Consider the following 24,821-nt stretch of genomic DNA (forward strand, 5'->3'; position numbering starts at 1 on the left):
AAACATCTTCGACGGTAAATCAAGCGTTAAAAAAATTTTATGTCGCAAAAAAATCGCCGAAAATTTTTTCCAGCAGAAAAATTTCGCCGAAACTTTTTTCTGGCAGAAAAGAAATGTCAGAATAAATAAAACGGTTTAAAAAATTTTTCTCATCCCGAGCGCCCAGGTTGAGCTGCTCCCGTGGGTTCGCAACCCGCGCCCAGTCTCTCCAACTAACGCCCAGCCACTCCCGCGGGTCAGCAACCGGCGCCTACTTATCGCCCAAGTGAGCCCGTTCCTGCATCCCGCACCCGGGCGCCTGTCCTCCCTAAGAATCGAACCCGCAATCCCCCCGCCCACGTGGGCGCGTGCCAGTCTGACCAATGCATTGTTCATGCAAAGTTGTTTAAATAGATAATTTTTTTTATTTGTATTAAAACCTACAAAATATTAAAATTAAAACTTATTTATTTAAGTTTATTATTTTAATTAATAATCAAAATAAATTAGTTAATTAATAGTTAATTAAAATATGTTATTAAAAATAATAATTAATTAAAATATATTATTAAATTAATAATTAATTAAAATAAAATATAAAATTATTAATGAATTAGATTATGAATAAATTATATTTTCAGAGATTTAAATAATTCGTCGGAAAAGCACCGAAAAAGCCGCCGAAAAATATGCTGGAAAATCTGCTTGAAAAGTTGTTAGAAATATTTCTAAATAATCTGTAAAAAATCTACCATAAAATATGCTGGAAATTCTTCCACCGGTAATGAGCTAGTTTCCTGTAGTGATTGCTCGTGTTGACATGTGATAAGGTTGACAAACATCGGCATTGGTGTTGATAGCATGTATTGATTTTATATAAGATGGTGTGATGTCATATTGTTGTCAATAATAAGAAACAAAGCTAAGAGACATCAATGTTTTTGTTTGATGGTGTGCATTAACTTTATAGGCGATAGTGTGCGTCGACATTAATGATGATAATGAGTGGTGAAGTTGGCAAGCATTGGCATTTGTGTTATGGTATGCATCGGCATAATAGGTGATGACAAGCATTGCTGCTATTAGTAATTGCAGGTGAAAAAGTCAATGGGCTAATGATGTGAATCGATATTAAATTCAATGATATGTATCAACGTTGGTAGTGACACGAGTAAAGAAATATACCGTCATTAGCAATTTTTGTAATAATCTGTATCGACCGTATAAGCAATAACAAGAATAAGTATAATTAGGGATGGAGTTTTGCATGAGGTGTTAATTAGGTAACGATGATCAAGACGCCTTAGTCGAGTGGCAGTGGTCAGAAGACTATAGTCATGTGACAAGGGTTAAGAGAACATAGTTAGCGATGGTGGTTAGACGATGAAACCTTGGTAATGATAATCATATAATAATAAATGGGCGACGATTGTTGCTAATGGTGATCATTGGTGTCAACACCTATTAAAGGTCCAAAGTTCCTTAAATCTCTAAGTTTTTTCATATTCAAATCAAGATCTAAGCCACCATATTCATGTGAAGAATGAATGCTTATTTATATTCTTCTTGAGTAGCATTTTAGTAATTTTTTGTTGAAATCCCCATAATATTTCATCAAAATGGTCCATTTTAATTTCTTTGACCATAGATTATTCTTTCATCATTTAAATGACTTAATGATTTTAGAATAAAGCGATATTAGGCTCTTTGAATTCCTCATGTCAAGATACATAAAGAGCAGAGTGTAGTGAGAACAAAGTGGGTCTTTAAAAATAAGGTGAATGACTCAGAAATCTTAGTAAAAAATAAGGGCAAACTAGTAGCTAAGGAGTATAACCAAATTGAGGGCATGGACTTTGAGGAAACCTTTGTCGCAGTAGTTAGACTAGAAGTCATAAGGGTGTTCTTAGCCTTTGCTTGCTTTAAGAGTTTTAAATTGTATCGAATGGATGTTAAAAGTGCTTTTCTAAATGGGGTAATAAAAAAGAATATTTATGTTGAGCAACCCCCTATATTTAAAAACTCATAATTTCTAAATCATGTATTCAAATAAAAAAAAATACTGTAAGGGTTAAAGCAAACACCTAGAGCCTAGTATGAAAGACTTTGCTCATTCTTAATAGTTAGAGGATTTGTTAAGGATAGTGTAGACACCATCCTCTTCTACAAAAGGTAAAATATGAAATTTTCATTGTTCAGATTTATGTAGATGACATCCTGTTTGGATCTTTAGATAAAATCTTATGTGATGAATTCTCAAAAATAATGAGTAATGAGTTTGAAATGAGCATGATGGGAAGCTAAATTATTTTCTAGGCTTTAGTGTAAAATAGATTGAAGATGGAAAATTCTTTAGCCAAACTAAATACATCAAAGATATTCTAAAAAAATATGAAATGGACAATTCTAAGGCCATGAACACTCCCATGAGTTCTACGATTCAATTAGACAAAGACCTGAATGGAAAACCAGTTGACCAAAAAAATATAATGGAATAATTGGATCTCTCATCTATTTAATTATTAGTAGACTAGATATAATATTTAGTGAGTGCCTCTATGCCTGATTCCAAGATGACCCTAAAGAGTTTCACTAGACTGCGATCAAGAGAATTCTTAGATATCTACTAGGCACCCCAAACCTAGGAATTTGGTATCTAGACACAACACCTCCTTTAAAATCTTAGGGTATTCAGATTCGGATTTTATAGGATGTAGGATAGACAGGAAATCCAGCTCTTGAACATGTCAATTCGTAGGACAATCCTTAGTTTTCTGGTCCAGTAGAAAGCAAAATTTAGTAGGCCCTTTTTACAGCCGAGGAATATATAGTAGTAGGGATTTGTGTTCCATAAGTTTTATGGTTAAAACAATAACTTTTATATCTTGGATTACCTATAGGAACCATCCCAATTATGTGTAATAACACTAGTGCAATTTGCATATCTAAAAATCCAATTCAACACTCTCGAGCAAAACATATAGACATTAGACATCACTTCATAAGAGATCATGTAGCTAAAGAAGATATAAAATTGCACCATATAGCTACAGGAGATCAATTGGCAAACATATTCATGAAACCACTAGCCTATGACACCTTTAGCATCTTGAGGAAAAAATTAGGTGTTATAGACATTCATGCTTGATCCAAAAAATAATAAAATAATAAAAATAAAAAAATTTGACAAAAAATTGGTTTAAGGTGTTTCTTGATCTTCACAGACTCATCTCACCGAATTCTCAAAATAACCAATTTTTTGTCCCTATCATACTATATGATTCAACTTCGTACTGTACGATCATCATAAAATACACAAATCACAACCCTCTGTTTAATCAACATTCCATATTTGATTTTTTGATCTACATATCATATTGTATGATCAACTTCGTATTGTACAATAAATATGACCATGCATTCAATTCACTTGATACAATATAATTGCCCTTCGTACTGTATGATATATACCTTTCGTACTGTATAATCCACTTGCCCGAATAGATTGGGATGAATTTAACTCGGTCGATACGATATTATTGTCCATCATAATGTATGAACACTCGTTCGTACTATACAATACTTTTCATCAAAGGTCGTACTAATGACCCCACAGGATGAACATATTTTCTTCATATCGTCCAGTACGATTTGGCCACCTTTTCCTAACCGGCCATCCAGATGAAATAATTGTTTGATCGTACAGTACGTCCCTCAATCATATTGTATAAACAGTAAAAAAATCTATAAATAGGAGGGGAAACAAGTTCATTTCACTCAACCTTTCTTTACTACACTCGTCTTCACTCATTTCTACTCAATTGCTAGCTCAAGCAAATGAGGCTGAATCATGCTGGAAAGCTCCTCTTCCTACTCTCCAATTTCTTCTCACCCTAGCCTTTTCGTTTAACTCTGAGCTCCTCTATGAATTCCTTGCTAACTTGAGGATAAATATAGACAACTTGACCCTCGCTTCATTTTTCTGTCATCGAAATATCAAAATCACCAAAGCATACATCGTTGAATATATCAGGCTTTATACTGAAGGATCTCGAGCCCACTCCTTCATAACAAATGAGTTTGACTGAAGTTCCATCAATTTGGTTCTTAGAAATGTTACTTTTAACCAACACCAATCTCTTATTCAGTCCTTAACACAAAATGCCCATATTATCCAACACGTTCTTAGGATATTCATAATACCCAAAGCTAGAGATAGGATACGGATGACCCAATCCTGTCTGTTATCACTTACCTGATCATGTCCAATATTAGATTTGATGAAGCCGATTTGATTATTAACTATATCACAAACATGACCCAAATTCGCCATCCTAGCACCTATAGGAAATACTCAATCTAACCCTAGGGCATGTCATATGATATATTCTTCACTACAAATATCAGTTGACCTATCTTGGTGAACCCAATAATGTCTCTATTTTCTATACGGATGCCTCTTTTTGTATCTTATTTCATCGAGGCCAAGAGCATGTTGATCCAGATTTTGATGAAGAAGAAGATGCTGCTCCAACAGGAGGAACTGCTCTACCGAGAGGACCTAGCTACACCTACCTATCCTCAAGACGACATTATTCAACGACTCGATCAACTTGAAACCCAAATCGACTCTCATATTCATGAAAAACACCAGCATCACAATGATGATATAAGGTGGTTTGGAGAGAGGTTTGCTTTAATCGATCATCATTTTGCCTCCATCCATCACATCTTTCAGCCACCACTACACTACCTGATCAGGATCCATTATTTGACTAAATCTCTATTTGTTGTATTTAATGTACCTTTTTCTTTGATACTTCTCTTTTTGGTGATGTCAAAAGAGGCAGAAGTGTGTCTGTCCTTAGTTAGTATGTTTTCCTATTGCATATCATGTTTTCTATTTTGATTTCTGACTTAAAATAAAATGCATTTTTCTATTCATATTTTTATATTCTTTTATTTATTTTTTAAAAATAATAAAAAATACTATCTTATATATCAACAAAAAATATTTAACACCATAAAAAAGGGAGGATTATTACATTTTATGACCTCTAATCTGAGATTTTGATGATGACAAATAATCTTAATTGAATTATCTTATTCTTCATTAATAATTTGAATGTTATTCTTATTGTGAGTACTGACATTTCAGGGAAACCACACACTGCTCAAGATAATGAAAGACTCGAGACTGGGTAGGATAGGATGTGAAGGTGTTTGTAACTTTGAATCTTCTTTATTTTTTTTTCTTGAGTCAAGCCATAAAAAGTGTATGCAAACTGAGTAATCATACATACACATAGGGGGAGAGTTTTTTTTTTTCTAAAAGAAAAAAATTATTATTTTTTATGTATATCATACTATAAGATTTTAAATCATACTGTACGATCCAATTGTACTGTACAAATATTAAATGCTTGCTAAAATTAACTCCTGTGATTTATCAATTAAATCAGGGCTTAATTAATGATGTGTGATCGTGCTGTACGAACTTGTTCGTACCGTACAATAAACCGAGGTTATTTTTGGCCGTCCCAAAGATCATATCAGATGAAACCTTGATTTTTGAAATAATCGTATTGTATAATGTATACATCCTACAGGATGACTTGAATACTTAACTGATCAAATTATACGAGTTGGATTGTACCAGATGATGAATAAAGACAAATTTTGGTCATGCCAGCGTTCGACCTATATGAACTAAAGAAATGTGGTATATTATACTTGATGATATTAGTATCAGGCTATATGATATATGTATTGGACAATCGTTGCCTGTTCGTACTCCTTCGTATTAGGGCAAAAAATGTTTTGAATTGATCGTAATGTACGATCTGTGATCATACTATACAAACAGAAATGACTAAATTGAATTTTTAGGGTTTCTTGAAGTATAATATATATTCAATGCCTATGCTTTTTGAATGACAGAGAGAGAGAGAGGAACATGATAAAGGAAGGGAACTCTTGAGAGGGAGCTTCTTGAAAAGATTTAAGACTAATGAGAGTAAGAAGAAGGTGAGTTTGTGTGTGTGAGAGAAGGAGTGTGAAGGGATCACACGGTTGCTCCAAACCTGCTGCACGCTTGCTCCTTTTAAGGGCCAGATAAGTCCTATGGGAGGTCGATCTCAAGGGAGAGAGCCTGCAAGGTCAACGTCCTTAAAGGTCCTTTGCCTTCTCCAGGAGGGAGAAAAATGATAAGGTCTGCTATCATCACCGGGAGGATGACATAGCGTCCGGCACTCCGCCACACCAGGGAAGGTGAGTGAGTTTGTGTAAGGGTTTCTCCGCCTTGCTGTGAGAGCAAAAGGAGAATTACTTTTTAGCAGTAAAAATCCCAGAGTGGAAGACTCCGGGGAATGGACGTAAGTCAAGTGACTGAATTACTATAAAACTTCTGGTGTGTTTTTTTCATTTACCACATTTTTTTTCTTGCATTTAACATTGTTATAATTGTTTGGTGAGAATTTGATTTTAGTATTTTGTTGTGCAATTTAAAATTTCATCACTATTGTTGAAATCCTCTTCTAATCACTAGCTTCCGCTTCTAATTAGTTGAGTCATCTTTTGAAATTCACAAAAAAAAAGAACTCCTGTTTAGGCTTTGTTTTTTTATTAAAAAAAAAACCATTTCACTCCCTTCCCTTCTTGGCGCATCTCCACTACAGGAAAACCCTTTATTACCGGCGGACTAAATCCGCCGGAACACATAGATAATCCGACGGAACCATAGGTTTCCGACGCACGTTTCGACAAAAATTCATACGCCGATTTTGGTCACGTCGATAAATTTGTTCCGACGAAAGTAATACGCCGGAAAATATTCCGGCGCACGTACCGACGTCTTACCGGCGTAAAACATCGGGTTGGTGCCGACGACTTGCAACCGATAAATTTCGCATTTCTGACCTGTTTACCTATCCGGGTCGGGTTAGGGTCAACCCATTTGAACCCGGGTCAGTTCCAGGTCCGACCCGAACCCGACCCATAACCCGAAATGACACCCCTACTCTACGGTGCTGTCAAACAAATTAGAGAACAAGTGAGCACCGCAGCTCTCTAAACTAGCACCGCAGTGTTGCGAGGACGGATGAATAGTTTTTTTTATTGTTTTTATTAAGGGTGGTGTCCCTTGGTGGTATGTATTGTATATTTTTGTTTGTTATTATGTAAGAACGGTATAAGAGAGAAGAGAAGCACGTAGAGAGCGAGAGAGAAGAGTGATATGTACAAATTTCTCCCAATTTTCATAATGGATTTGTTGGTGTGGTGTGGCTCTATGGCTTTTTCCTAATTTTAGATTTTTCTACTTCAAATCCTGGTGTTCTTTACTTTCCTTTTTTCTTTTCTATTTTCTTATTTATTTGGTTGTGTGGTTTAATTACTTCCACCCCCAACATATTACAATCACCAAGGTCTTGTAGCGAATTTAGAATCGGGCAAGCAATTTAGTAGCGGTTAAAAATGCCCTAAAATTAGCATGGTTTTATAGTTTAAAGCCGAAAAGCAAAAATACGTACGTGCAAGCTAATGATGAAGAAAATAAATTAATAAAACAGTTGGATATCTAATGTTAAGCTGACATCATTACGGCCCACATGAAGCTAACGAGAAAGCAAAGGGCAGAGATCAGTGCAGAAGTAGAATTAAGAGGAATACATACAAGAAGATATACATGTATGGAGAGAGAAATTTGATTTTTTTTTATATTTCGAAATTCATAAATTATTATTTCATAAGGATCTAAGCGAGTCAAATTATTTTGAATATTCTAATGAAGAGATTTCCATCTTCCAATTTGTTCTTCTCCCTTCCTCCTTTCAAGCAATCCATTTCTCTCCGCAATCTCAGATTTCTAACACAAACAAAGCATGAAATTAAACAAAAACAAACTACACACCTTTTATAACTTAGATTTTGTTTGGGATAGCTTCCTTATTGCTTATTAAAGCAGCTTTTTAGTAAAAAAATTTAGTTTTTATACCATAAAATACTTTTAAGAAGCAGTAACAAAGCCATCCTAAATGAATCCTTAGACATCTAACACCTCCTTACAGAAGTTAATTTGCTATTTTATCAGTACATAGAAGACTAACATTTAATTCTATACATTTGCTTCCAACCTAGCTAGCAACAGCACTTCCACAACTGTTGCAGAACCAATAACAAATCCTTTTAAAGTGAATTCACAATATGGAGTTTCAACAAATGCCTAGTTATATGCCTACAAACTTATAATTAAAGTGATGAATGCATTAAATAACTTAACCATCTGCATGCATGAAAAATTCAATCAATATCCTCTCCAGATGGATTCCTCCCCCTCCTGCTGCTGCTGCTGCTTCTGCACAAGATCTGTAAATTTTAAGTCTTGAGGGTTAACAAAGGCATCCTCATTCCCAGCAAATGTATTCATACTTGATCCAGCATTGATTGATCCATAATTTGGTTGGTATCTGCTACATAACAGGTTCATATATAGTTTTAAATCCATCTTATTTCCCTCGTTTGCATGATTTGCAGTTCCATCATTTTGTTGCAATATTGGATTAAAATGATATGAAGAATCAGGAAGAGTATTCAAGATGGACACATCAATATCTCCAAACTGATTACTTAGTGTATTTCCAGGAGATTCCAGCAACATAGAAGGAAAGCTTGAACTAGGCTCTTTCATATGAAAGTTATTGCACTTCTTGAAGATCTTGCACACGACCCATTCTTCCTGCGTTGGTAAAGAAGTAAATATTAGCTAGTTTCGTTATTAATCAAATATTTAAGAAGAGTAATTTTCTGTACCTTCGATGGTTTGTGAGGGAACTCAGACTGAAGTCTGTATTCATGCATAACCCAATTGGTCTTCTCACCCTTAGGAGCCCTACCCTTGTAGAAAACTAGGGTTTTCTTCATGCCAACTAATGCGCCATAGTGAAAAATCTCCTTATCTTTGCCTGTTGTCTTCCAGTAACCGGCATTGGTGGCTCGGTTAGTTCTCATCCCTGTTGGGTATTTTCTATCCTTCAAGCTGAAGAAGTATCCTACTTTCTCACCCAAGCTGGCTTTTCCTGAAACTATATATTAAGCAAAATCAAATCTTTAAGGACTCATCAGGTTGCTTGTAAAAATATAAATAGATAACATTTACACGCAAAATATCAAAATATCTTCTACCTGGAAGGTCCCATGGCTCACATTTGTTGAGATCAACATCAGAAATAGCTTTGGATACGAATTCAAAACCTGAGACCTTACGGGTAAGATAATAAGTGAGGAGCTCCTCGTCAGAAGGGTGGAAACGAAAGCCTGGAGGAAGGCCTTCCTCCATGTTAATTATTAGCCAAATAATTAATAACAAGAGAAAGGAAGTAATTGAAGTTGGCTGAGTAAGGCTTAGTATATAGGGTGTACGTCCAGTGCCTATTTATTTCTAAGAGGGAGAAGCGTTCTTCTAGATCATTTGCATGGTGAAGGTGACCAAACAGACCTCGCAATGGAGTTTATTACGAAGAAACATGCAGTGGTCGTTTGGTGATATTGGGGTTAAGTGAGGTTGGATATTCTGAACGTTAAGAGTGAGGGTTACAGCACTCGTGCTGATATATATCTCTTTGGTTTTCTCATTTGTCTAACCTAATTCCAACTGTTCCTAACCACCGGGATTGGAGAGTTTAGAGAAGGGAAGACTGAAGTGCAGCATATATGAATCAAGTGGCGACAAGGAAAAGACAAAGAAAACCCATTCGCCTGAGTATATGAGGTAATACCTAACTCTAAGCTGGCGTGGGAAGATTTATTAGTAGATGAGATTAATTAGTATATTGATTAGTGTGCACTAATGGACAACATTAGCAGCCTAGGTAGTTGGAGGTGAAGGAATATTAGAACAAGAGTGCTTGTTGATTATTCCTCGTCGGCCAATCTCGATCTCTTGATGTCATCAGCCCATTAAACAACGATATGTTAGGCTCTATATTCCAATTGATAGCATGGAGGTATGAGGATTAATTATATTATCAGAAATATAGTATTGCATGCCACAAGTTGTATTGGTTGAGTGTGAAGTTTTGATTACCTTATCTAGAAAAGAGTTATCACACATAATTAGTAAAATAAATAGTGTGGGCAGAGGACACATGGATTTGTTTGTATGAGAAATACATAAAGGAAAAATTAACTATGAGGTATAATATAGGTAAAACAACAACTTTATACTAGGAGTGAATAAAAATTATAAAGGACCGCGGGCCCTTCCTTGAACATAGAGAAGACGACAAGGCAAAGCAAGTAAAAGTGAATTGTTACAAGTATTCTCGGCATATTAGTGATACAATATGGTAGAATATCAAGATTATCTTGCTCCAAGAGTTGAAGGTAGCACAACCTAGCTAAAAGAAACAAACTAAGTTGTGTTAAGGCCAAAGAAGTCTATTGAGCATAACTAGGATAGTTGTCATCTTTGACTTAAAAAGATGATATTGACTTAGTGGCAATTAACAAAGTGGTGTGTGTATAGTCCGTTGAATATGTTAGGGTTAATCCTCCTCCTGAAAGTAAAATCATCATAACATAAAAGTGACGTTGGAAGGTCGTGGAGATGATTAATCTTGAGGGAAACTTGGACGATCAACCTTATGGTGGGATAGATGGCATGATGTTAAAGAGATGAACGAAGTTATGCTCGAAGGCTTTGCTATCCACTAAGGATAGTTGGGTTAACCAACCCTGAAGAGGTGAAAGCACACAAATTATAAGAATTAGATGATATGACATTGAAAAGCTATGGAGGCCTCCAAGGACGGTCAAAATAATCTCCTCCTTACAGGGGAAGGTAGTAAAGGGAATTCAACGGTTTTAATATGGATAATGATAAATGGAAATTATTATAATTTTTTTTTTCTGAAAGAATGAGGATCTAAATAATCTAAAGTTGATTAAAAATTAAGAATTAATGGGATAGTACAACGACCCAACCCAAATTAACATGTACTCCAAATATATTAACTTGGATTGAATGAGGGACTACATACTTGCCCATAACCTAAGTGGAAAGAATTTTATCTGTTATCTACTAATTAATCACCAGAGACACTAATCATCCAAAAAATAAATCAACAAAAATTAGCATTTCATTCTATTTTATAAGCATTAATATATACATTTCTCGTTCTATCCAAAATTTATATACAATAACAAAATATTCTATCACCTTAATTAGTCCATACAAAATATTTGTAGATACAAAAATGAATAACAAAATAAAAATACCTATAACTGTAAAACCTCAGATCAAATTCACTCCACATTGTCCTAAATCCTTCCAAAAAAACATTAAAATCACTGAATGTGCTAACGACTCAGTAGGTTACCCAAAGCTATAACTACATTTAAAAAAATATGCATGTGATCATTTATTATATTAGTATGAACATATATTAGTGAGAATACATAAATGAATAGTAAGAGTCAATGCAATAATTTCAACTCAACAATTAGTGATCAATAGTTATGTAAAGAATCAATATGTTCTTTCTTTTTAATATCCACTAAAATCCTGAATATATATGATGTATTCTTGTTTAACTTTATGCCATACTATCTATATATGTTGGCATACCTATCATAATAAAATAAGTATTCCATATCTCTTTTATGCAAGTAAAAAAAATCTCTTTTATGCATGTTGTGTAATATTAATGTACGTTGTGGACCTCCGAAAGGACACTGCCACAGCTGCAGAGTGCAGAGGATATATGACCGCACCACCCTAAGGGATAGAAACGATCGTAGGCCTCTGCCCTCCTCGCAAACGAGTCAATGGAATGGCATATTAGGTTGTATATACGACTAACTATTGAGGATAACATCTCTCGCTAGTGCACCCTTATGGTTAGTAATATAAACGACTTGATTGTAACAACGAGTTTCTCTCACCCGATATATCAGCTCAAGTGGGATTTATTTGATGGAGTTCCGTTTCCCATAGGCACAAGCCCCCGTGGTTAATTGCATCTCAAGCCCAAGGTTTAAAAAAACTCTCGATTAAGAATCTGATAGTATTCTTTCCAAAAAGGGGATTTTTCGTGGAGGAAGTCGAGAGAGTTTATGAGAGCCCACCCATACCAAAAATTAGCTTTGAGAAGCATTTGGGAGAAAGATCATGCAAGAGTCCCCCCAATTGGAACCCTAAAATCCCTTATATATAACCCTAGCCCTTTGATGAACGGCTAAGATTGTAGTTAGGGTTAATTAGGATGGAATTGAGCTCAGAAATATATGAAATTGATTTCGAGCTAAATAGAAGGAATTTGAGTCAATTTAGGTCAACCCAGGTTGACCCATGGTCTTCGTTTGTGGTCAGCAGATTTGATTTGACCCACTAAATGCAAGGAGGTGGCCTTGGGGCCTGGCATAATCAGTTTGGCAAAGTTAACCCCTTAACCCATGCAAGCATTTGATAAATTCAAGATCAACAAACGAATCCCCAACATGAGCGACGAACAAACTAGTGAATCGCTCGTATTGATATTGATCAAATGTGACAAAAGAAGTAGAGTAAGGAAAACAAGTAAAAGATCACCAAAAAGTGAAAAAATAGTGGGATCCTCGATCTCCCGGCCTTACCCTATAGCGAGTGCAGAGCCTAAGAGAGAATCAAAGAATAAGGTAATAAAGTAAAATATTACTGAATGGTGAATAAGTAGTGGGGTCCTCTCCTGGCCTTACCCTATAGCAAGGGCAGAGCCAAGGAAAGAACTAAAGTAAAGTAGTAAAGTAAACAAACTACCTTCCTGACCGTATCGAAACAACAATGTATAAGGTGAAAGTGGTGGTGAGGAATGCCCTCTAGGGGTTCTGTCAGACTCTCTCAACCGGGTAATTCTCGATCTATATTTATTTTGTCATTTCATCTTAGCAAATATAGCTGGGCCAATACTCACTTGATCATTTCAACCAAGTGAATAAAGAGTCAAGGTGATGGGGCATGCCTCCCAGGGGCTCTGTCGGGCACCCCCAACCAGGTAATTCTCTACTGCCTTACTATTTTAGCTTAGCAAACATAGATGGGCTCGATGTCCACTTGATCATTTCAATCAAGTGAATAAAGAGTCAGGGTCTAATGCTTGCCTGATCATAACAGGGCATCAAAGAAGTAAAGGGTCACTGAATGGTGAACAAGTTATGGGATCCTCTCTTGACCTTACTCTATAGCAAGAGTAGAGCCTAGGAGAGATGACAAAGAGCAAAGTAGACAAGTAAAAGATTACTGAATGATGAACAAGTAGTGAGATCCTCTCTTGGCCTTACCTTACAGTAAGGGCAAAGCCTAAAAGGGAACCAAGTAAAGTAGTAAATGATCACCATAAGGTGAAAAAGTAGGGGAATTTTTTCTTTGCCTTACCCTACAATAAGGGCAGAGCCAAGGAGAGAACAAAAATATATTTAAAGTAAAGTTTGAAAGTAGTGTTATCACCGAATGATGAACAATTAGTAGGATTCTCTCCTAGCCTTGCTTTATAGCAAGGGCAGATCTTAGGAGAGAATACAAAGAAAAGTAACTAAGTAAAGGATCACCGAATGGTGAATAAATGGTTGGATCATCTCTTAGCATTATCCTATAGCAAGGGCAGAGTCGAAAAAAGAACCAAATAGAGCAGTAAGCAAGTAAAGGATCACCGAATGGTGAATAAGTAGTGAGATCCTCTCCTAGTCTTACCCTATAGCAAGGGCAGAGCCAAGGAAAGAACCAAAGTATATAGTAAATTAAACCAACTACCCGCTTGACCGTATCGAAACAACAAGGTAGAAGGTGAAAGGGGTGGTGAGAAATGCCTTCCAAGGGCACTGTTAGGTTATCTCAATCTAATAATTCTCTACATCTACCTTATAATTTAAGCTAGATAAATATCGATAGGCTCAATACTCACTTGATTATTTTAATTGAGTGAATAAATAGTCAGGGTATGATGCATGCTTGATCATAACATGGCATCAAAGAAGAAAAATATGACGAGGAATGCCTCCCTGAGACTCTGTGGGGCTCTCTCAACCGGCCAGTAATTCTCTAATATGCCTTGTCATTTCAACCTAACAAACATAGATGGGCTCAATACTCAATTGATCATTTCAACGAAGTGAATAAAGAGTCAGGGTATGACGCCTGCCTGATCACGATAGTGCATCATAGAAGTTAAAGGTGGTGAGGAATGCATCACAAGGACTCTATCGGGTTCTCTCAATCGAGTAATTCCCTATGTCTACCTTACCATTTCAGTTTAACAAATATATATGGACTAAATACTCACTTGATCATTTCAACCAAGTGAATAAAGAGTCAGAGTCTGACGCTTGCCTAATCACAACAGGTCATCGATCAGAGAAGTAAAGTGGTAAGGAATGCCTCCTAGGGACTCTGTCGGGCTCTTTCAACCGGGTAATTCTCTACATATGTCTTGCCATTTCAGCTTAGCAAATATAGATTGGCTTGATATCCACTTGATTATTTCAATCAAGTGAATAAAGAGTCAGGGTCTAACGCATGCCTAATCATAGTAAGGCGTTAGAGAAGAAAAAGATGGTGAGGAATGCCTCCTAGGGACTCTATCAGGCTCTTTCAACTGGGTAATTCTCTATCGTTTCCTTGTCATTTCAGCTTAGCAAATATAGATGGGCTCAATACTCACTTGATCATTTCAACTAAGTGAATAAAGAGTCAAGGTGGTGGGGGTATGCCTTCCAAGGGCTTTGTCAGGCACCCCCAACCAGGTAATTCTCTACATCTGCCTTGTCATTTCAGCTTAACAAATATTTATGGGATCAATACTCACTAGGTCATTTCAACCAAGTGAATAAATAGTCAGGGTTTGACGCCTGCCTAGCTAATCACAACAGGGCATCCTAGAAGAAAAAGGTGGTGAGAAATACCTCCTAGGGACTCTGTCGGACTCTCTCAACCGAGTAATTCTCTACATCTATCTTATCATTTCAGCTTAGTAATATAGATGAACTCAATACTCACTTGGTCATTTCAACTAAGTGAATAAATAGTCAAGGTGATGGGATATGCCTCCCAGGGGCTCTGTCGGGCACCCCAACTAGGTAATTTTCTATATTTATCTTTTCATTTCAGCTTATCAAATATATATGAGCTCAATACTTACTAGGTCATTTTAACCAAGTGAATAAAAAATTAGGGTCTAACGTCTGCGTGATCACAACAGGGCATCAGAGAAGAAAAAGATGGTGAGGAATGCCTCCCAAGACTCTGTTAGACTCTCTTAACTAGGTAATTCTATATATTTGCCTTATTATTTCAGCTTAACAAATATATATGGGCTCAATACTCACTTGGTCATTTCAACTAAGTGAATAAATAGTCAAGGTGATGGGGTATGCCTCCTAGGGGCTCTATCAGCCACCCCTAACCAGGTAATTTAGTAAGTGAGTTAGTGTCCAACTACCTGCCTGACCCTATCAAGGCAATAAGATAGAAGGCGAATGCCACCTTGACATCGACCTGACATAGATTTATGTAGGGATGTGAGGGAGAAAGTAAAGGTAATTATAAAAATTTTTAGCAAAAAAGTTGTATGAGAGTTTTCAAACTAACTTCTAATTACTGCGTGGTAGAGGATTAAATATCGTGGCCACGGGTATCCAAATATAAGCAGAATAACTTAGACAACTTTATCAAAAGATTTAAAATAACATAAAGATGGGGGATATAGTTGGCTTTGATAACCCATGCCATATTTGCCATACGAATGGATGTGGAACACAATCATAATAAAATTGATATAATAATGAAATTTATATATGAATAATGGATCAACAATATTATTCCCAATTAACATGGGTGGATATGGACTTAATATCACATATTTTAAGAGTTTAAGTCAATGGTTTTGATATCCCAGACCCCACTTAACTTGTGTGAATGAAGTGGGGAAGCACAATTGTAATAAGATTGATAGAAGAAAGGGAATTCATAAGGATGTGGATCAATAACATCACACCTGAGTAAAACAGTGGGTATGGACCTAATATCATTCCATGTGATAACACCAACCTGATCGGTGTGCACAAACGTAAACACAAATATCCCTAGGTGTATTAGCATATTGCCTTCAAGGATAGCCTTATACTTTTTGTAACGAGCATCCTGTGGTAGATGATAAATTGTCGTTGCTGCATAGACTACCGAAAAGTATGAAGGACTATCAAGGGATACACATACAGAGGGATAAAAGGAAATCTAGGAAAATAATACATATTGGTTTTGATAACCCAAACCATATATGGGGGCGCCAAGTGAAACTGAGATAGAATACCTATAGTATCATGACCGATAGAAGAATGAAATTTATATATGGATATTGGATCAACATCACCACACCCCACTAACGCAGGTGGACATGGACCTAGTATCACCTATAGAAAATGAATTTGAATTAAGGACATTAGATTAACATCACCACACCTGACTAACGCAGGTGGGTATGGACCTAGTATCACCTCTAAAAAAATGGGGTTAAATTATTAGTTTTGATATCTCAGACCATGCTTGGGATGACAAGCAAAATTGGGGTATAACAAATCATCTTAATGAGAGGATAAATTGAGGGTTTTATGCGCTAACACCGATATGATTGGCGTGCATAAACATAAGTACAAATATCCCTACGATGTATCATCGTATCCCCTTTAAGGATAGCCTTATACTCTTTATAGCGAACATCGTATGGTAGAGGAAAAAATTGTTGTGGCCACATAGACTACCGTAAAATAAGAAGGACGCCTTCAGGGGGTACAAATACAGAGGGATATTTTACATGGGATAGGTAAGCTCACTAGTCTATAGTGAACCACCAGCACTAGTGGAAATAGTGTTAGAAGGTCTTTGACAGGAATCCTCGACTCTCATTCCATTCATCTGATTGAGAATAGGTTGCTTGCCAATTGTCTAATGTCGGAAGTCTACTTCCTCGTCTAAGCTACTGTCAACAACTAATTCACCCTCAGGTATTAAGTATCTATGAAATGTAGGAGGGCGCCGGGGTCTGCTCGGCGGTCTCAGGGTGAGAGAGCCGAGCAAATACAAAAAATCGACAGGAAGAAAGAGAGAAGGGAAACCACGAGAAAATGAGAGAATTGATAAGATACAGAATGGCTTAGAAGGTTGGAAGGAAAGGGACCACAGCTAAGGGAAACCGTAACTAAGTAGGGAACCTAACTAAGAAACATATCCTAATTAAGAGTATGACGGATCTAATCTAAGGAGTATCAATCATAGAGTACATACAAGAAAGAATAATATATGATCCAAAGATGGAGAGAGAAACGAGTCCCACCGTGGTCATAAAAAACCTGTGGACCTCCGAAAGGACACCGCCGCAGTTGCAGAGTGCATAGAGTATACGATCGCACCATCCCAAGAGACGCTCCTCACAAATGGGTCAATGGAAGGGCATATTAGATCGTACATACGACTAACCATTGAGGATAGCGGCTCTCGCCAGCGCACCCTGATGGGTAGTAATATATACAACCTCATCGTAACAATAAGTTTCCCCCACCCGATACATCAGCTCGAGTGGGGTTTATTTGATGGTGGAGTTCCGTTTCCCACGGGCGCAAGCCCCCGTGGTTAATTACATCTCAAGCCTAGGGTTTGAGAAAACTCTCGATTAAAGATCGATATTATTCTTCCTAAAAAGGGGATTTTTCTTGGAGGAAGTCGAGGGAGTTTATGAGAGCTCACCCATACCAAAAATTGGCTTGGAGAAGCTTTTGAGAGAAAGGAATAAATATAATTTTAGATTCCAATCAATAGAAAATTATAGGCATCAACAAATAATGAATTAGAATCTCAAGATAAAAATAAGTATTGATTGGGCTATAATATGAAATTTTAAGTGACTTGTATTACTAATTATGATATTTTTATAGTCTTAAGTGACTTGTATTACTAAATAGTTTGTATTTGGCAAGTATCTGAGTTACTTGGGTTAATAACCTTGGCGAATATATGACTTGATAAGCTCTCACAAATGTTTGATAGCTCAGTATTGAGGGCAAAGTAAAGACTAGTTTTTGGACAATATGATGAAATTTGATTTGGCAACTCAAAAGATTAGGCGATTTAGGTTTCATTTGGGATGTCTTTTTTACTGTTTCTTAAATAAGTTTTTTAGTATAAAATTTAAATTTTTTTACTAGAACTATGCTTTAATACGTAGTAAAAAAGTCGTCCCAAATAAAAGACTTCATTTGTGACGGCTTTATTCTTACTTTTTAAAAAAGTTTTTTTACAAAAAAAAAAAAAATAATTTGAAATTTTTGTAAACAGTACTAAAACTGTCCCAAACAAAATCTTAAACTACTTATTGAACATAATTTAGGCTTTGACAATCATTTGATTCACAAATGGGTTCCAATTTCAGGACCAGGTTAATAGCTTGTTGAAGCTTGACCCTATTTGCCGCAAATGTCAAAAGCCCTGGGAAGCCCGTCTTCTCTTGGCCGCCTCCACATCCTGTAACATATCTGTCTAGGGTTTTAAGATGTCGATCCTCGGCAATACCGACGACGGTGGTGAGTCGGTGGAGATCCGCGAGGTGTGGGACTCCAACCTCGAGGATGAGTTCGCGCTCATACGCTCTATCGTCGACGACTACCCCTACGTCGCCATGGACACCGAATTCCCCGGTGTTGCCCTTCGCCCCATCGGCGCCTTCCGCACCGCTTCCGACTACAATTACAAAACCCTAAAGACCAACGTCGACCTCCTTAAGCTCATACAGCTCGGACTCACTTTCTCCGATGCTCGCGGCAGCCTCCCGACCTTTGGCTCTCCTGCCCGCCCCTACGTCTGGCAGTTCAACTTCCGCGAGTTCGACGCCGCTCACGACGTCTACGCCTCCGACTCCATTCAGCTCCTCCGCCGCAGCGGTATAGATTTCGACAAGAACCGTCGCCTCGGCGTCTATGCCCCCCGCTTTGCCGAGCTACTCATGTCCTCCGGCGTCGTCCTCAATGACTCTGTTCACTGGATCACATTTCACAGTGGCTACGATTTTGGCTACCTGCTCAAAATCCTGACATGCCTCAATCTGCCCGAGAAGCAGGAGGGCTTTTTTGATCTCTTGAGGTTGTATTTTCCGAACGTATATGATGTCAAGCATTTGATGAAGTTTTGCAATAGTCTCCATGGTGGTTTGAATAAGCTTGCTGAGCTTCTTGAGGTGGAGCGGGTGGGTATCTGCCACCAAGCTGGATCGGATAGCTTGCTTACTGCTGCCACCTTCAGGAAATTGGAGGAGTGTTTCTTTAATGGATCTACAGAGAAATATGCTGGAGTTTTGTATGGTTTTGGTGTTGATTAACAGTGCAGTTGTCGTTAGATAATGGAAATGAAAAGGCCAAAAAAAAAAAAAAAAGAGAAAAGAAAAGAAAAGCTTGAATTACTAGCAATAAGACAACATTGTACTGAGTGAGTCCCTCTCTCGCTCTCACCCCTCTGATTCCTTCATTTTCTAGGAATATTTTTCAGGAATCTCGAGTGAATGGCATATTTAGATTTATCTAGGCTTGTTTGTTCTTCTTCATTAGCTGGCTCAAATATGTTTGCAGTTGTCACGGTTGCTACTAGTTTATCACACCGAGTAGAATTGGATTTACAAATTTAATTATTTTCTCATCTGAGATATCTATTGGTTTCATTTATTTAATCTAATCTAATTAATTTTAACGTTCTTTCTAGAAATTCGATTGACTAGTATTGTAGTTAAGCTGTCACTTTTTTCTCTGATTGTCAAATCATGCTGATCAAGCCTAGAAGGAAATCACAAAACACAATAGAAAGGGGTTTTATGAATATTAGTAATTAGTTTTCAAGAAATTTAAACATGTGTTCTATAAATTTTGCCCATCAATAAGATTTTTAGATCATCTAAGTCTATTAATCCTTACTAATTTATCCACAGAATATAACTTGCATTTAACTGCTATAAGAACTCATTAAAAGTATAACAACTAATCCCGCTGATTTTTGTTTGAATGCAAAGAATATTTCTAGCAAAACTTATCAAACAATGAATAAAACAATCACACTTATTTATTCTTGAATGCACTGATGGAGCTCAAATCAGTAATACACAACTACTAAATTTTTAGATTAAGGAAGTGCTCGCAGCAGATAGCAGATATGGTAATTGGTAAGAAAATACCTAGTCTTTGTGTGCCGAGGATGAAGTATTCGAGTTCTGACTTCAAAAGCACGAGTCTAGGACGGAGGAGAGAGTTGCGAGTGCGAATGATGAACTTTCAGGCTCACACTGAGAGCGGCCAATTGTGCCAAAGTGAAAACTCATGAACGTAGCCACAAAGAGACGGGAGCAACTCACAACCTAGTGGAGTAGGAATGAAAGCCGAAGGCCTATGAGAGAAAAATGAATTGCATTTTTCTCTAATTCAATTTTCTCTTAGGGCTTACGAATCCAATTAGTGAAATTGGGCTACGTTTTCAACCCTTAGATGCACTATCAATAGCTCCAAATTGGAGACGTACAAACCGGGCGGTTCTCCTTAATTAACGCGGCCGGTCCACCAGTTAGCTAGTTCAACCTGTGCGGTAGCCGGTTTTTACCCGGTTTGAATGCAAACCGATTCTTACTATTGGATCGGATCAGTCCCCGGTCCAACCGGCCGGTATAATCTAGTTTTTAAAACCTTAGTCACATGTCAACATAATTCATTATTTATGTGGGCAATAATTATTTCATAATATTAAAAAAAACATAACTACATAGAAATTTATGCAACTAGTAGCATAACAAAGCAAACTTTCATATCACATCAAAATGATCATATGAAATACTAGGAATAAATAAAGTATATTCCACACTAAATTATCAATAATTAAAATATGTAAACAAATGTCTATGATTATGCCTCGAATGAGGAATGGTACATTTATTCTTTAATCAAGTTATCTACCAAACAATTGCCATAAGCAACCTAGCTTTTCATTCATGATGTTGTTCTTTCTCGCTAGCACATATAATGTTTCATAAACCTTACATTCAAAGAATATGAATCAATTTTACATTGTCAACACTAAATAGCCAATACAGACACATTAAGCATATTCCAAAAATCAATGCTTTTAAAGATTTTCTTAATGTATTCTTCATCATTAATCACAAATGTTAATTAGTTATTTAATACTTTTTATACCTAAAATCATTAACCATGGTCATAGAAAAGATCCAGCATGGAAACATAGCACTCAGGTGGATGTAGGGAAAATGATAAAACATATATCTATCTAAAATGCAATTACTGTGATAAAGTTGTGAAGGGTGGTGTGATACTGTGATTAGGATGAAGGATCACCTTTCAGGCTCTCACAAGAATGTTGCTCCATGCTCCAAAGTTCCTGATACTGTAAGGGAGGAGATAAAGTCATACATGAATAAGTCTACCACGTTAAAACATCTTGCACTGAAGCAATTTGAGGACACAGTTGATGTTGGCTCTTACTATAGGAGTGAGCGCAGCGTTAGGGATTCATCTTCTTCGATGAAGCCTATTTCATCTAGGGGTGCTAGAGGGTCTATGGATCATTATATGTATATAAATAACAAATAAAAAAAAGGTATATAAATAATATAATTTTTGTAGACTTTTATTATTGTATTACACTATTATTTATTTTGAGATTGTTCAAAAATATTTAGGGAAGAGGAAGATAACTGATATTGCGGAAGAATGACCTAATTGGGAGACATTGGACTCTATAAGAGAGGAGGAAGGGGAGAGAGCAGTTTATCATAATGATGATTCAAATGAAGACCCCCTTAGTGATGACAGTGCTGATGACTTATGAGTTCTTATGTGATATGTCATTGCTATTTATTTTTGGAGTTATATGTTAATGAAATAAATACTGTGATTTGGGAAAGATGGAGTTTGAGTTGAACTATATTTCATGTTGTCTTATTATTGAGATATTTTGATTTCACTTCATATCTTGTGAATTTTTACATTTTATATATTAATACAAAATTTATCATTTTATGTTTACACAATTTTTTTTATTTTGAGGCTTACGTCTCAAAACGCCTTGAGGCTTACGCCTTGCCTCATGAACGAAAAACACCTCAATACCCAATTACGCAATTTTAAATATTTAGAAAAATAACATAAAATATAAGAATTGCATAAAATATAATATCAAATTCAACTCTAAATTATTTATTTCTCAGTGTCTTACTTATCTACATTTAATTCTTATAGAAAGTTGAAATAGTTGGCAACAACTCAAAAATAGTTTATGTTGTCCTCACTTAGGGGGTCTTTATTTGAGCCATCATCATAACAATTTTGTCTCTATCTTGCCTAATTCTGTAGAGTCTAATGCCTCCTAATATATTTCTTTATTTATTTTTGTCATCCTACTCTTTCATAAATATTTGTCATCAACGTAAAGATGAGAGTAAAACTTTAAAATTTTTAAAGAAGATGGTGGTGGCATATAGCTTCCAAGTGATCCCCGAACGATGGCTACAACATTAGTGGTTGAGGCGGAGACAATGGGCTGGAGGTCGAGGCAATCAAGAGGAAGCTATTGCATCTCGAGGGTGCATGAAGACGTGATTTGTTCAGGATTTTAGTTTAGGATTTAAATAAGTTTTAATAGGAAAATATATAAATAACGTGAGGTGTACGCCTCACACTAGCAAGAGGCGAGGAGCGCATCTCAGCTAAACTGAGGTGCACGCCTCATAAAAATAGCTCGAGGCATTAGCCTAGATGCGTTTTTCACCAGAATTACGCTGAGGCGAGCCTCATATGGCGTAATTTTAAGTAATGCTCCCATCTTGAAGTCACTAAGGCCTGCATTCAACTCAAAGAACTATGACAAATTATGAGTGTACGGATGGGCACATGTTATCTCTTTAAGATGGACATCAGTTTTAACCTCTTTGGTAGTGCCCTAAAACTCTCCCAGTGTAAAATCTATGGAAATATCTTTAAATCCAATAGTTGGCATCTTAGCTTATTCAGCTAGCATAGTAGCAAAATTCTCTAAAGAAATATTCTTGGCGCGCCTCATAGCACATTCTCAACAAATTTTCCCCGACAATATTCTTATGTCAGCGAAGACTTGTAGAAGCCACAGGATCAATTAAAGTACCCTAATCTGCAATTTGTGACATCAATTGGCTCTATCTTCACTCTTCATAGTCAACTTACAAATAACAACGTCACTTCCATGTATTCTTAATTTTATACATATTGAGATTAGCTATGTTGTCATATTTTCTTCATCTTGACAGGGAACAAGTAATTATAGTTTGGGAGGTTGAACAAGAATAAAAGCTGAAGAACCTTGAAATGATTCCTCGGAGCAAATACTTATACACATTTCCTTGATGTTGACATGTATGACAGGAAGAATCAGGTCCATGAAATCAATATGCTGTAACAACTTCACTTTCTTCATATAGTGACCATTTTTAGATTAGAGATGTCAAATTTCTTCATCTCGACAGGAACTAGTAGCTGTAGTACTTTAGCTGACGGAAGAAAAATAAAAGCTGAAAAACTTTGAAATGATTCCATAGAGTAAATATTTATAAGAAATCTCTTGATGTTGAATCTATGATAGGAATAATTAATTCCATGAAATCAATAACATTCGGATGGTCGGCTCAGTAAGGTTGAGTTAAATTTTAGAGATTTCTCTTTTTATTTTGGTTTCTGAAAAAGAGCGAAAAATTAAGGAATTATTGTACACTAATATTTACTTGAGTGAGTTGAGTCAAGTTAATCTAGTTGGTATCAAAGTCTAAAATGCAATTGGACATAGAGACATTTTTCATTTGTGAGGTGAGTCGTATGCTTAAACACATTTTGAGGCATAAGCCTTACCATTAAAAAAAATGCTAAAAGTCAAAGAGCTGGTAAGAAGTAATATGTTAGCAACCTAACCTATTAATATATTAAAAATGGTCTATTTACTCTAACATAGTAAGATGTAAAAATAGCACATATATCAAATAACAAATTGCACTAAGTAGAAATATAATGTAAATAACAAAGTAACATAAGATGTCAAAGTAATTAAGTAAGAACTAAAGATTATAACACAACAAATCAAAATATAACAGGAAAAATTAAGTTTGGCTTAATAAGCTGATCTCTTCAACTCCTATTGTCCATGCAACTAAAAATGTAGCAAGTAATCAGGAAGTCCTTTACAATTTCATCACTCAAAGGGTCTTTAATAAAGTCATTATCGTAATAAATAGTTTTCTTCCCTCCCTCATCTTCAGTATTATCCATGTTCTTCCAATCTTCCTCTTCCCTAATTTAGTAATAATCAATAGAAAATTAAGAATATTACTAAAAATTTAAAACAACATTTAGTACATAGTTTTTTACTAGTATCTTTTCTTTTTGTTTCTTATTAGTTTGCATTAAATATATTTATCTTCTTTATGCCTTCATAAAAAATCAAAATTAAGATCTTATTGAAAATTAGATAGTGTGACTTATTTATCATTATCCACAAATTATATATATATATATATATATATATAAAGCATATCATCACAAAGTAAGGGGACTTCATCATCCTTAAATCTTTTTTCTTCAACTTTTTATCTTTCAATCTCTTGTTGTACATGATGTATGTCAAGGAGTTCGTCTTTAAAGAAGTTGGATGATTTCTCTTTTTTGTGTGAACTTGATTATATGTACTTTAGTTTTGTTCATATTCAGGTGACAAACATGTAAATTCCAATACCTTAATAGTGAATTGCTTTAGC

The 24,821-nt window shown here is 36.0% G+C and overlaps 2 protein-coding genes across 2 annotated transcripts; one reads left to right on the top strand and one right to left on the bottom strand.

Annotated features, from left to right (window-relative positions):
* Positions 1 to 6,201: 6,201 nt before the first annotated feature.
* LOC110102675 (protein CUP-SHAPED COTYLEDON 2) lies at positions 6,202 to 9,313 on the bottom strand. The gene is made up of 5 exons (XM_020831109.2): positions 9,160 to 9,313; positions 8,788 to 9,053; positions 8,577 to 8,713; positions 6,617 to 6,703; positions 6,202 to 6,283 (listed from the first exon to the last, which is right to left on the bottom strand). Exons 1-5 carry the CDS (start codon positions 9,311 to 9,313, stop codon positions 6,202 to 6,204), a joined length of 726 nt encoding a protein of 241 aa, XP_020686768.2.
* A 9,129-nt stretch (positions 9,314 to 18,442) lies between these two features.
* LOC110102672 (probable CCR4-associated factor 1 homolog 7) lies at positions 18,443 to 19,686 on the top strand. The gene has a single exon (XM_020831106.2). It carries the CDS (start codon positions 18,549 to 18,551, stop codon positions 19,368 to 19,370), a length of 822 nt encoding a protein of 273 aa, XP_020686765.1. The 5' UTR covers positions 18,443 to 18,548; the 3' UTR covers positions 19,371 to 19,686.
* The last annotated feature ends 5,135 nt before the right edge of the window (positions 19,687 to 24,821 follow it).

Source organism: Dendrobium catenatum, unplaced genomic scaffold (assembly GCF_001605985.2).
Source record: "Dendrobium catenatum unplaced genomic scaffold, ASM160598v2 fragScaff_scaffold_201, whole genome shotgun sequence".
NCBI classification, from domain to species: domain Eukaryota; kingdom Viridiplantae; phylum Streptophyta; class Magnoliopsida; order Asparagales; family Orchidaceae; genus Dendrobium; species Dendrobium catenatum.

What these genes read in the sequence shown, in the direction of transcription:
- LOC110102675 (XM_020831109.2), bottom strand. Translation starts at nt 9,313, where the DNA reads ATGGAGGAAGGCCTTCCTCCAGGCTTTCGTTTCCACCCTTCTGACGAG. An exon ending in TCCCTCACAAACCATCGAAG is followed by an intron (nt 8,714 to 8,787) that starts GTACAGAAAATT and finishes TTACCAACGCAG; the next exon opens with GAAGAATGGGTCGTGTGCAA. An exon ending in GAAGGGAAGGGAGTGAAATG is followed by an intron (nt 6,284 to 6,616) that starts GTTTTTTTTTTA and finishes TTGCTCTCACAG; the next exon opens with CAAGGCGGAGAAACCCTTAC.
- LOC110102672 (XM_020831106.2), top strand. Translation starts at nt 18,549, where the DNA reads ATGTCGATCCTCGGCAATACCGACGACGGTGGTGAGTCGGTGGAGATC.